Below are 12,606 nucleotides of genomic sequence, written 5' to 3'. Positions count from 1 at the left end.
CTCTGACTTGTCCTCAGCCAATCAGCTCCCAGCTCTCAGCCTGACTCGTCCGCTTAGCTAGATAAACTTTACGCAGGGATCGGCCGCTCGGATCCCCAGAGATGGGAAGCTTTCGCTTTACGTCATAGGAACAGTAACCAATTGTAATTCACTTCACGCTTGATTGACAACCACGCCAACCAATACCGTGCAACCGCTGGTATTTCCTGTATAGTAGTTTTTAATATGGCGAAGACTTACGACTATTTGTTTAAACTGCTTCTGATCGGTGACTCGGGAGTCGGGAAGACGTGCGTGCTCTTCAGGTTTTCAGAGGATGCCTTCAACTCCACGTTTATATCCACCATAGGTGAGAGGCGCCTCAGGGCTGGGGAGCAACTAGTGCTGGTGTGAGGGGATGACAGGGCTGAGCGCAGGGGCCAGTGACAGGGCAGCGGTCCGTGTCCTCGTTATGGTGCACACAGGACATGCTGGGCGCTGTAGTTCCACCTCCCTGATGGCTGACACATGGCTGTGGCTGCGCCCCCTGGCTGGTGTGTATGTATGGCTCTGAGCGATCAGCGGTCGTTCTGTGTGTGACCCCCTGGTGTATGAGGGGGATCCGCAGCGGTGGGCCATTGCAGCTTATTCAGGGGGCTTCCACCAGTCCAGGACCCACCAGTGAACGCGTCACCACGACTTGCTGGGAAAAGGGTCGGACCTCCGTAGCTTCGGAGGCCATGAAGCGACTAGTGGTCCGTTATTCAGGTGGAAGCCCCCATTATTTGGCGCATAGAGGTTGTTGCATTTTTTTTTTTTTTCATTAAAAAAAAAAATGTCGAAAAGACATGTTAGGAAAATCTCCGCTGTGGTTATCCGGGTATGTGTCCGATGTCTGTAAGACCTCAGGTTCATGCAGCATGATTGCGTTCCTTACACTCGGACCCGTCACCGGGGAAAATTAAGTTCTGGTCCAGAAAACTGGGACGAGTGTCATGATAGATAGATAGATATATATATATTTAGATAGCTCGCGCTTACGTCAGTGAGGTGAACTGATAATTGGCTGTGAACTCGCACGATCTTTCTGATGGCACCACGAGCTTGAGAACTTTCCATACAGGCAGGCTGTATGGTCGCATCATTCAACAATGCAGCCTGCCATCTAGATGTAGCAGAGCTAGACGTGTCGCGGGACAATTGGATTATCTTCTCGGCGGACAGGTGAGGAATATGGCTGTTTATTATTTTAATACTGTTAGGAGACATTAGGTTCAGTGGATGGGCGATGACGTGAGTATAGCTGGTTTGGTTTAATTTAGATTCATTAAAGGAGCCTGTGTAAATTGAAAGATTTTATTCTGCGCGTATTTTTTTTAATATGCAGTATCACTATAGGGTTTACAATGGTTGTGACTGATGCTTTTCCAGATGCCAGATTTGGCGAATCTTATGGATGTGCCATTTCTGAGGCATCTGGGAGGGGTCCAGTATCCATGGCCCCTTCCTAGGCTATTAATATAAGCTCACAGCTGTCTGCCTAGCCTTTGCTGGTTATTATTGGGGGAGCTGACTTTTTCTTTTGGGTGGGCGGGGGGGGAGGTTTAGTAACCAGGAAAGGCTTAGTATATAGCGGTGAGCTGATATTAATAGCCTGTTAAGATCCATGATTATTACCCACCCCCTCTCCCAGGCTATAAACATCTGCCCCCATCTGTCCGCTTTCCCTCTGCTGGTTAATGAAATGTTGGGGAGATCCCACTCTTTAATTTTCAGAAAATAATTTACTTAATAAAACACATGTACAGTAAGCTACACAGCCACTGTACTAATTATGTATGTGCCTGACTCAATCTGATTTTGGCTGAGATAAAAATTGCAGATGAGCAGGGACACATAGATTAACATTGGTCAGAGTACAATCCGTGTTTTTTTTTATTTATTTTTTTTATCGGACTGCACTTGTCTATGTTCCTCGCGGATGATTATGAGCCCTTGCACTCCTACAGACTTGCTTATATCCTAACCAGCCCTGAGTGACACTCCCATATGGGCACTTTATGTCCCAGCATTCTGTACGCTTTTCCCTCGCCGGTGATTGATACTGTGGGAAATCCCAGTCTTGTCCTGACTTCTGTCCCTAATCGTTCTGCAACATACTATAGTGAACGTCAATGGCCGCCACATTGATTGGCACAAGTTACAGCATGACTTTCCAGTCGAGGACACATACTCTTGTATCTGCATTCTCTGATCAGATTGCAGCGGACCGTCCTGCAGACATTTTGGCGGATTCCCCATGAGGCGCTTGCTGTAGATGTTTCTGCTGTACAGTAGGACAATGACTTGTGCCAGTGGTTTGGCGCCCATTAGTGGCCTTCTCCGCTCTCCTTGTAGAACACCCATGAACGCTTGGTTGAGCACCTGTGTATGGGCATCTTTTAGTCGTCTCTCATAACGATTGACACTATGGTATTGGCGAATGATGAGAGTGTACTCGTTGCTCGGGTTTTCCTGAGCACGCTCGAGTGATCTCCGAGTATTTTTTAGTGCTCGGAGATTTTGTTTCATCGCGGCAGCTGAATGATTTACATCTGTTAGCCAGGCTGAGTACATGTGGAGGTTGTCTGGTTGGTAGGGATTCCCCACGTTATCAAACTGTCTGACAGTCGCAAATCATTCAGCTGCTGCGATGAAAACTAAATCTCTGAGCAGTCACAAATACTCGGAGGACACCCGAGCGTGCTTGGGAAATCTCGAGTAACGAGTATATTTGCTCATCACTAATAATAATGTATTCAGTAATTCTTGTGCTTACATAGGGGTCTAATGCTTCACAGTCCCATTGGGGAGGAGGATGGGGGATGTTTATCATAAAAAGCCCCAAATGTGAAATCCTGTCAAGGCCCCTTTAAGTGAGTCAGATCAGTTACTGGCACATGGGCCATATTTCCGTTAAATGTATTGAATATTTCAAAAGAATCTGTCCCATCTGTGTGGTGTAGCTTTCATAAACTATCACACTGTTCACACTTATCTGCAGCGCGGGCCAAGCTCTGGGGGTCCTAAATGATGTGTGTTCTCTGAGGTCCCCCGTTTTTGTTAGCTGCTGCTCCCTATGCATGGTAAGGGTAGGTTCACACAAGCGTATTTTAGGGCGTAGTGCTGTCCAGAAAGCTGTCAATCACTCGCGGGGGGAAAACATCACTCATGAAGATGAAGGCTCCTGGTTTGCACAGTATGCTATTTGTGCTGCATCTGATAAACTGCGACCACACTCCCCTTAAGGCCATGTGCACACGTTCAGTATTTTTCGCGGTTTTTTTCGCGTTTTTTCGCTATAAAAACGTGATAAAAACGCGAAAAAAACGCTTACATATGCCTCCCATTATTTTCAGTGTATTCCGCATTTTTTGTGCAAATGTAGCCTTTTTTTCCGCGAAAAAATCGCATCGCGGAAAAAAAAGCAACATGTTCATTAAAATGCGGAATTGCAGGGGATTCCGCACACCTAGGAGTCCATTGATCTGCTTACTTCCCGCACGGGGCTGTGCCCACCATGCGGGAAGTAAGCAGATTATGTGCGGTTGGTACCCAGGGTGGAGGAGAGGAGACTCTCCTCCACGGACTGGGCACCATATAATTGGTCAAAAAAAAAGAATTAAAATAAAAAATAGTCATATACTCACCTTCGATGTCTTCCCGCCTCTCCACTGCATGCTGCCGCTTCGGTTCCTGTAGCTGGTGTGCGGTGAAGGACCTGCCGTTGACGTCGCCGTCTTGTGATTGGTCGAGACCGGTCATGTGACCGCTCACGTGACCGCGACGTCATGGAAGGTCCTGCGCGCACACACCATCTATACGGAACGGACGCCGGTGAGGAGATCAGCTGTCTGCGGGTGAGTATAAGCATTTTTTTTATTTTTTTTAATTTTTTTTAAACATTCTATCTTTTACTATAGATGCTGCAAAAGCTGCATCTATAGTAAAAAGATGGTCACACTTGTCAAACGCTATGTTTGACAAGTGTGACCAACCTGTCAGTCAGTTTTCCAAGCGATGCTACAGATCGCTTGGAAAACTTTAGCATTCTGCAAGCTAATTACGCTTGCAGAATGCTAAAAAAACCGCGAAAAAAATGGAAAAAAACCGCAAAAAAAAAAATGCGGATTTCTTGCAGAAAATTTCCGGTTTTCTTCAGGAAATTTCTGCACGAAATCCGGACGTGTGCACATACCCGGAAGCATTACCTGATTTCACAATTAAATTTGCACACATTATGAGATGGATCGTAGACCTGATAAGGCTGCTGTATTTGCTCTGAAAGCTCCATGTCACATTAGACCATTGAACAAGCCTGGCGATTTCTGCGGGTTTGGCTTACAGTGGTCTAATGTGTATGGTGGCCTATAGTAGCAGTTATCTGGGGTACTGAGGTGTTGTCACATTCAAGCAGCCCCTCAAACACCTGATCGGGGAGCGAGTAGTGCTGTAAATATTGGTAAGTAATGGAATTATATTTACTACACTTTACATTTTTTAGTGGCAATGATAACTGTGTTATTCCGTGTTTTCGATCACTTATGTGACCATTGATTGGATGCAGCGGTCACGTGATGCAGACATGATATTACCACTGCAGTTGGAGTGGTGGTGGGTGACAACGGCTGTCTTTGTTATCTTTGTCGCACTTGGATAAGGTGTTATCTGAGGATGCTCATGTGCTGACCGAGTGTCTTCTGCAAGCTCAAATAATATGTTTCGAGTCCCCGCGGCTGTTCGACAGGTGCAACACAGTCTGGCGCCCCCGGCATGTGTTGCGGCTCGCCTATTACCCTTCCAATGCGATTTATCAAGGGGTTAACATAATCAGGAGGGGTCATCTATATTGTAGGCTCGTACGTACATATGCCCTTGTATATGGCCCTTCTATCCGCGTCTTTTGCTTTTGAGGCACTTTTTTATTTATAAATGTATTGTGATATTTATCTAGTAATGATTAATACTCGCTTGTAGACATTGGTGTACACTTCTTGTATCTAGAGAACAGCTGTGTCTCTGGTAGTGTTCAGTTTTCTCAAGGGCTGTCCCCTTATTTTGCTTTTCACTAATGGGACCACCATGTGTTGATGTAGAGCAGGTTATCAGTTCAGCTGTAGCGGATGCTTATTTTGCTTTGAGGATTATACAGATTTTCTGAGCTGGATTTTCAAAGCGAGTACAATGGTTTCCTCAGGTCTGAGAGATCTGTTTGTTAATATGTGTGGCTTGTGTAGTGAAATCAGAAGATCCGCTGTCCTTTAGTCATTTTGTTTCTGAAAAAGGAGCGTGGTTAACATGACATTAAGGCTTGGCTTCATAGAAGACGTGCTGGTGTAAGCCATTTGAGGTGCGATGTGTGAGGCACGTTACTGGAAAGGGGCGATTCCTGTACACTGGCCTGGCTGACGCTTTGGTGAGGGGCAGCCTTTTACCACTGCAGCCAGAGGTGCCATGTTTAGAGATTCTCATTATACAGGTCATCAGTTTACCTTCTAGATGTTATCGTTTTATTATCCATCAAAAAGGTGTAGAATAAATGTCCGAGCTGTGGGACTTGACTGATGGGCAGTCTACCAACAAGAAGCCTGTGAGTGGAGCAGAACTGCGCATACCCTATCATTCATTACACGTCTGTGAGACCGACAGTCCTGTTATTGCCATCAGTCCCATAGAAGTGTATAGGGTCGCGTATACACATTACATTTTTCTTAGAAGTGCTCTTCACGCCACCTGCTGGCATACTGTGAAGGTACATGAAGAGCCCAGCAGCATTCTAGAACATGTATTAATATGGAGGTATGTGGGTTTTTTGTCATCCAGCACTCAACCTATCATGAAGATGTTCCCTCATGACAATATGTTACCCTACAATATTGTCACCCATACCCAGGGCTAAAATATATCTCTTTTTGGTTAATTTCTCTATCCATTCCCCTCCAGCATGTTTGTTGGTTGCTGATGTGTACATTGGGGCAGATTTATTACCACTATCTAATGCTGGGACAAATGGCGCTAAAGCCCACCCTTCCAATGGTTTGGTCGTTCGTTTGTCCGTCCAGAAGGTATCTTGCCCTACTATCCTATACACGGAAGCGCTCGCTCTGCCAACAACTTATCCTTTGAATATGCTTTTCTGTTTCAAATGGATACCTCCGAGACACCAAATAGAATGGGAATGATCAAATGAGCCATTTGTACCTAATGGGGGACTTGCCAAGCGCACTGTGCACCCCAAACTGTCATTGCGTGCACCACATTTCATCAAACTTTTGTAAGCCAGAAATAGGTGGTCAAAATTAAGATTCAAGGGACTTACAAGTAGAGGGATTTATCAAACCACTGTGATAGATCCTGCGCATCTTAAGACCACTAGACTATGTTTGCCCTGTTTCATGATTAGACAGTGTGAATACATATGCTGCATTAATAAAGCATTCTGTGTCTTTAAATGCCCCTATAGGACTCGGGGCTAGAAGTAATGTAAGTTTAGCCTTCCAATAGAACTCGACAGTATATCATGAATTTGCATTGAATTTGCATTGCCAGATTCCTGCCAGAAGTTCAGAAAGTAATAGACAAGAAATGATTTTGCTTGATCTTTGGTGCTGAAGTTGAACTACCAGCCAACAGAAGAAATCTCACCAGGATGGGGTTACTGTATCAAAGGGCAGCATAAAGTAATAATGACACACTGCTATAATCAGTTTTTATGGCATAAAATCACTGCTTATCAGGTGCAGTGTGAGCCAGGCGTCCTCTTATTTATGAGTGCTGAACTCCCTGTGCTCAGCTACCGCTTAAAGGTCACTGTCAGTAGGATGAACCCCTCTAAGCCATCTACATGGACATGTAGGTCATAGGAAGCTGAATAACATGGTACATCTGCGATATGATGTCTTATTCCAGACAAATCCATGTGTTTCTTATATGGAAATGAGCTGCATTGACAGAATGAAGCGAAAGAGGCGTGCTAATGATTCAGGAACACCAAATAGAATATAATATATATTTTATTCAACAAGCACAAACCAACAGTGGCATATTATTAAAAATGCTTAAATGGCGCAGTGGCTTAAAGTTAATCCACCAGGTGGATTCACGTAAGAACTTGCACCTCCACCTGGTGGATTAACTTTTAGCCTCTGCGCCATTTAAGCATTTTTAATAATATACCACTGATGGTTTGTGCTTGTTGCATAAAATATTTATTACATCCTATATGGTGATCCTGACTCATTAGCACGCCTCTTTTTCTTTTCATTGTGTACTTGTCTTTGGGTGTGTTGTTTGTTGATCCTATATTTATTAGTAGTGCTTTCAGTTATTTCCAACATCCAGGAGCAGGACATAGATCTCTCTGAGAATCTGCCCAAAGACCTTATTTGAAATAAAAGGGGGTCGTTACCAGTGAGAACCATGTATTGACAGTCTGCTCTCCTTATCTCACTCCAGAGCTGTGTGTGATTGTAACTGACAGTACAGCAGAGCTGAACTTTGTCTCATTACAAAACCTCAGCAGTTGTCCTCTCTGCTGCAGAACCTGTGTGTGGGACAATACAGCAGCACACTCTCATTACAGACTTATCTACAACTGCTGTTGTCCTGTCGTAGTGCTGTCAGCAATTCAGCAGAGCTGACTTGTGTACTCCAGTAGTTCTCTGCATACTGTAGAATTATGGCGTGCTTGTATGAAATCAATGACGTTGTGAGCTATAGTGATGTATGGTGTCGTTTTACATACAACCCCTCCATGACTCTCAAAACGTAAAAAATATGAAAGCCTTTGCTAAGTAAAAAACCTCATTCACCAATTGCTCCAAGGTGATGTGCTACTACACGGACAGCGGTGATTGTACAGTATGGGACTCGGTCAGTAATGCCTAGTTATCAGGAGAGTAGGAATTTTAAGAAAACCTGCTCCAGTGTTGCGATGCCTGCTAGAAATGAAACGTCGGAGGAGTCTAAAACTAGTGCAAAAGTGCAACAAGTGCAAAATCCAGTGTTCCACCGACATTCCTGCTTCTCTGCTGGTACATATGAAGGACCCCATGTACATGATCGTGCACAGTGTTTAGAGCAGTGTTTCCCAAACTCCAGTCCTCACGGACCCCACAGGTCATGTTTTCAGGATTTCCATAGTGTTGCACAGGTGAGACAATTCCTGATGCCTTGATGAAACTTCCACCACCTGTGCAATACTAAGGAAATCCTGAGAACATGACCTGTGGGGTCCTTGAGGACTGGAGTTTGGGAAACACTGGTTTAGAGTTATAAGGCAGCAGATGAGCCGGTGTGAAAGGCGCCAGTCACTTCCTCAGTAGCTGCAGTGTCAGCAGGAAGTGAAGACTTCTGTAAAGATGCAACGTGTTCAGTGAGAGCAAGCATCTACTTGTAGGGTTAGGCAGTCACAGTAATGAGGGGCTTGTCTGCACGCGCAGATGGCCCTCCATACACCACCCTTAGGTATGCACTCAGATTTTTACAGATTCATGTCTTGGATTTATTTTTCCTGGTCCATAAAATACTTAGAGTAGCCAAAGGCACGTAAGAGGAGGAAAGAGCGTAACGCTGGTTCAGCCAGGGTGTCGGTATAACAGCAGTATGTCATACACTCTCAGTGACCGGAAGATCTCTTGGGGCACAACGTAGAAGAAACAACAGTTTCATATGAAAAAGCAAAAGTCACAAAGGGCAGAACTTGGTGGTGCAGGAAGGGCAGTAGAAAAGGAAACCTCAATGTCTCTCTACAGTGGCTTACAAAAGTCTTCACCCAGTTTGTTACTTTACAACCTGTGTAAATATTTGTGTAATCTGATTTGTGTGATGTATCAGCACTACTCTAATTTGGTGAAGTGAGAAAAATAGTCAAAAATTACATTTATGGGATCGAATAACTAATAATTGTCATGTTCATATGTATTCACCCCTTATGTGATGAAGCCTCTAAAATTTCTGGTTCCAGCACCTTCATCAGTCAGATGCTTAGTGACAGGAAGTCCCCCTGTGTGCAATCGAAGTGTCGCATGGTCTGTCAGTATATACACACCTTTTCTGAAAGGCTACAACACCGTTAACCTCTTAAGTGACTGAGCTAACATTGACCTTCCTGACCAGGCCAAATTCTGACCAGTGTCACTTTGTGGTAATAACTCTAAAACGCTTCAACGGATCCCACTGATTCTGAGATTGTGTTTTTTTTTTCATGAAATATTGTACTTCACAATAGTGGTAAAATTTGTTCTATATGACTTGTTTATTTGTGAAAATGTTGGAAATTTGGCAAAAATGTTGACCCTTTCCCAATTTTCAATTCTTATGTCCTTAAATCAGAGGATATGTAACACAAAATAGTTACTATAGTTTTTTGTTAAGAAGTTATAAGGGTTAAAAGTTGATCAGCGATTTCTCATTTTTCCAACAAAATTTACTAAATCTTTTTTAGGGACCACATCACATTTGAAGTGACTTTGGGAGGTCTATATAAGGCCGGGGACACACTTAACGTATAAAAAAACGGTCCGTTTTTCACAGCCGAGAATCGCACAAATGTTTCAAAAACAGTGATCCGTGTGCAGTGCGAGGATGCGATTTCCTCGCATCAAATGATCCGTGTGACATCCGTATGGCATCCGTATGCCGAGATTTTCTCGCAAGCTTGCAAAACCGACATCTAATGGATTTATGTGCTCAAATGTTCGGGAAAACATATATACAGTATATATATATATATATATATATATATATATATATATATGTCATTGAGACACATATATATATATATATATATACTGTATTTATATTTCATTCAGCGCGATATCTGTGAAAAGCCGGTAATTCAATTGCCGGCTTTGCATTTCTCCTTCACAAACCCGACAGGATATGAGACATGGTTTACATACAGTAAACCATCTCATATCCCCATTTTTTTGCATATTCCACACTACTAATGTTAGTAGTGTGTATGTGCAAAATTTGGCCGCTGTAGCTGCTCAAATAAAGGGTTAAATGGCGGAAAAAATTGGCGTGGGCTCCCGCGCAATTTTCTCCGCCAGAATGGTAAAGCCAGTGACTGAGGGCAGATATTAATAGCCAGGAGAGGGTCCATGGTTATTGGCCCCCCCGTGGCTAAAAACATCTGTCCCCAGCCACCCCAGAAAAGGCACATCTGGAAGATGCGCCTATTCTGGCACTTGGCCACTCTCTTCCCACTCCCTGTAGAGGTGGGATATGGGGTAATGAAGGGTTAATGCCACCTTGCTATTGGAAGGTGACATTAAGCCAGATTAATAATGGAGAGGCGTCAATTATGTCACCTATCCATTATTAATCCAATTGTTTGAAAGGGTTAAAAAACACACACACACGCGATTTAAAAGTATTTTAATGAAATAAACACAGCGGTTGTTTTAATATTTTATTGCTCTCTCAATCCATTTTCAGACCCTCGCTTGGCAAAACAATAAACACACAAGATACATACCCTCTCTGATGAACTGTCACGTCCCACGAAGTAATCCATCTGAAGGGGTTAACTAATATTACAGGCAGAGCTGCGATAATCCACTCGCTCGTGCCTGTAATCCCCGGGTGCTGAAAGGAAAGCAGTGATCTGTACTTACATTCAGTCGCGGTGATGCGCCCCTGCTGGATGTTCTCATGAACTGCAGCCTGGGAACTTTTTCCCACGCTCCAGGTCATATGAGGACATCCACCAGGGGGCGCATCACCGCGACTGAAGGTAACTATAGGTCATTGACCTACATTTCCTTCAGTCGCGGTGATGCGCCCCCTGGTGGATGTCCTCATATGACCTGGAGCGTGGGAAAAAGTTCCCAGGCTGCAGTTCATGAGAACATCCAGCAGGGGCGCATCACCGCAACTGAATGTAAGTACAGATCACTGCTTTCCTTTCAGCACCCGGGGATTACAGGCACGAGCGAGTGGTTTATCGCAGCTCTGCCTGTAATATTAGTTAACCCCTTCAGATGGATTACATCGTGGGACGTGACAGTTCATCAGAGAGGGTATGTATCTTGTGTGTTTATTGTTTTGCCAAGCGAGGGTCTGAAAATGGATTGAGAGAGCAATAAAATATTAAAACAACCGCTGTGTTTATTTCATTAAAATACTTTTTAATCATGTGTGTGTGTGTTTTTTAACCCTTTCAAACAATTGGATTAATAATGGATAGGTGACATAATTGACGCCTCTCCATTATTAATCTGGCTTAATGTCACCTTCCAATAGCAAGGTGGCATTAACCCTTCATTACCCCATAGCCCACCGCTACAGGGAGTGGGAAGAGAGTGGCCAAGTGCCAGAATAGGCGCATCTTCCAGATGTGCCTTTTCTGGGGTGGCTGGGGGCAGATGTTTTTAGCCACGGGGGGCCAATAACCATGGACCCTCTCCTGGCTATTAATATCTGCCCTCAGTCACTGGCTTTACCATTCTGGCGGAGAAAATTGCGCGGGAGCCCACGCCAATTTTTTCCGCCATTTAACCCTTTATTTGAGCAGCTACAGTGGCCAAATTTTGCACATACACACTACTAACATTAGTAGTGTGGAATATGCAAAAAAAAATGGGGATATGAGATGGTTTACTGTATGTAAACCATGTCTCATATCCTGTCGGGTTTGTGAAGGAGAAATGCAAAGCCGGCAATTGAATTACCGGCTTTTCTATAGAACACCGCTGCGTATTTCTCGCAATGCACACGCATGGTCCGTGTGTAATCCGATTTTTTCTCGCCCCCATAGACTTTCATTGGCGAGTCTCGGCCGAGATACGCTGACAATCGCAGCCTGCTGCGAGTTCCCTCGGATCCGAAATACGGTGGAGAAAATATCGGATGATGGGAGCTGCACCATAGATTAACATTGGGCCGAGTGCTATGCGATTTTTTTATCGCATAGCACTCGTCCGTATTACGGTCTAGTGTGACCCCGGCCTAACAGAAAGTAACAAAAAGTGACACCATTCTAAAAACTGCATCTCTCAAAGTCCTCCAAACCACATTCAAGAACTTTATTAACCATTCAGGTGCTTCAACTAAAGCAATGTATAAGAAAAAATTAACAATTCTAAGTTATTTTTTCACACAATTTTTAATTTAGCCCCCATTTTTTTATTTTCACTAGGGTGCAATTTTTCATGAGTACGCCGATACCCCATATGTGGGGGAAAACTACTGCTTGGGCACACGTGAGGGCTCGGAAGAGCAGTAGCACTGTTTAACTTTATAAACTCAAAAAATGGCTGGAATCAAGAGTGGACGTCATGCCTCGTTTAGAGAGCCCCTGATGTGCTTAAACAGTGGAAACTCCCCCACCCCACCCCACCTACCTACCTACCTACAAGTGACTTCATTTTGGAAACTAGACCCCTCAAGGATTTTCAATGTAAATACTTTTAACCCCAACGGTGACAAAACTATTCTCGAAGTGATGCCTTTTATTGGCTAACCAGAAAGAATTAGGCCATGTTCACACGATCCTTTTTTTGATCCTTTTTTTTTTCAGGTCCTGATTTGGAAAACCCGCAGTGCAAAACTGCACTGCTGATTTTCCTGCAGTTTCTTCTG

General features: G+C 44.0%; 1 protein-coding gene across 3 annotated transcripts in view; it reads left to right on the top strand.

Moving 5' to 3' along the window:
- The first annotated feature begins 42 nt into the window (after window positions 1–42).
- The window catches only part of RAB8A (RAB8A, member RAS oncogene family), a 60,628-nt gene continuing 48,064 nt past the window's right edge, over window positions 43–12,606 (top strand). For all 3 annotated transcript variants that reach the window (XR_013217198.1, XR_013217201.1, XM_077271875.1), the window contains exon 1: window positions 43–349. Coding sequence is in view for 1 of the 3 variants with exons in the window: in XM_077271875.1 (XP_077127990.1) it covers window positions 226–349 (124 nt within the window). In the remaining 2 variants the exon portion in view is untranslated. The remainder of the gene's footprint in view (window positions 350–12,606) is intronic.

This window comes from Ranitomeya variabilis, chromosome 1 (assembly GCF_051348905.1).
Source record: "Ranitomeya variabilis isolate aRanVar5 chromosome 1, aRanVar5.hap1, whole genome shotgun sequence".
Lineage (NCBI taxonomy): Eukaryota > Metazoa > Chordata > Amphibia > Anura > Dendrobatidae > Ranitomeya > Ranitomeya variabilis.
Note: the sequence above shows the minus strand (reverse complement) of the source record. Positions and strands in the feature narration are given on the sequence as shown.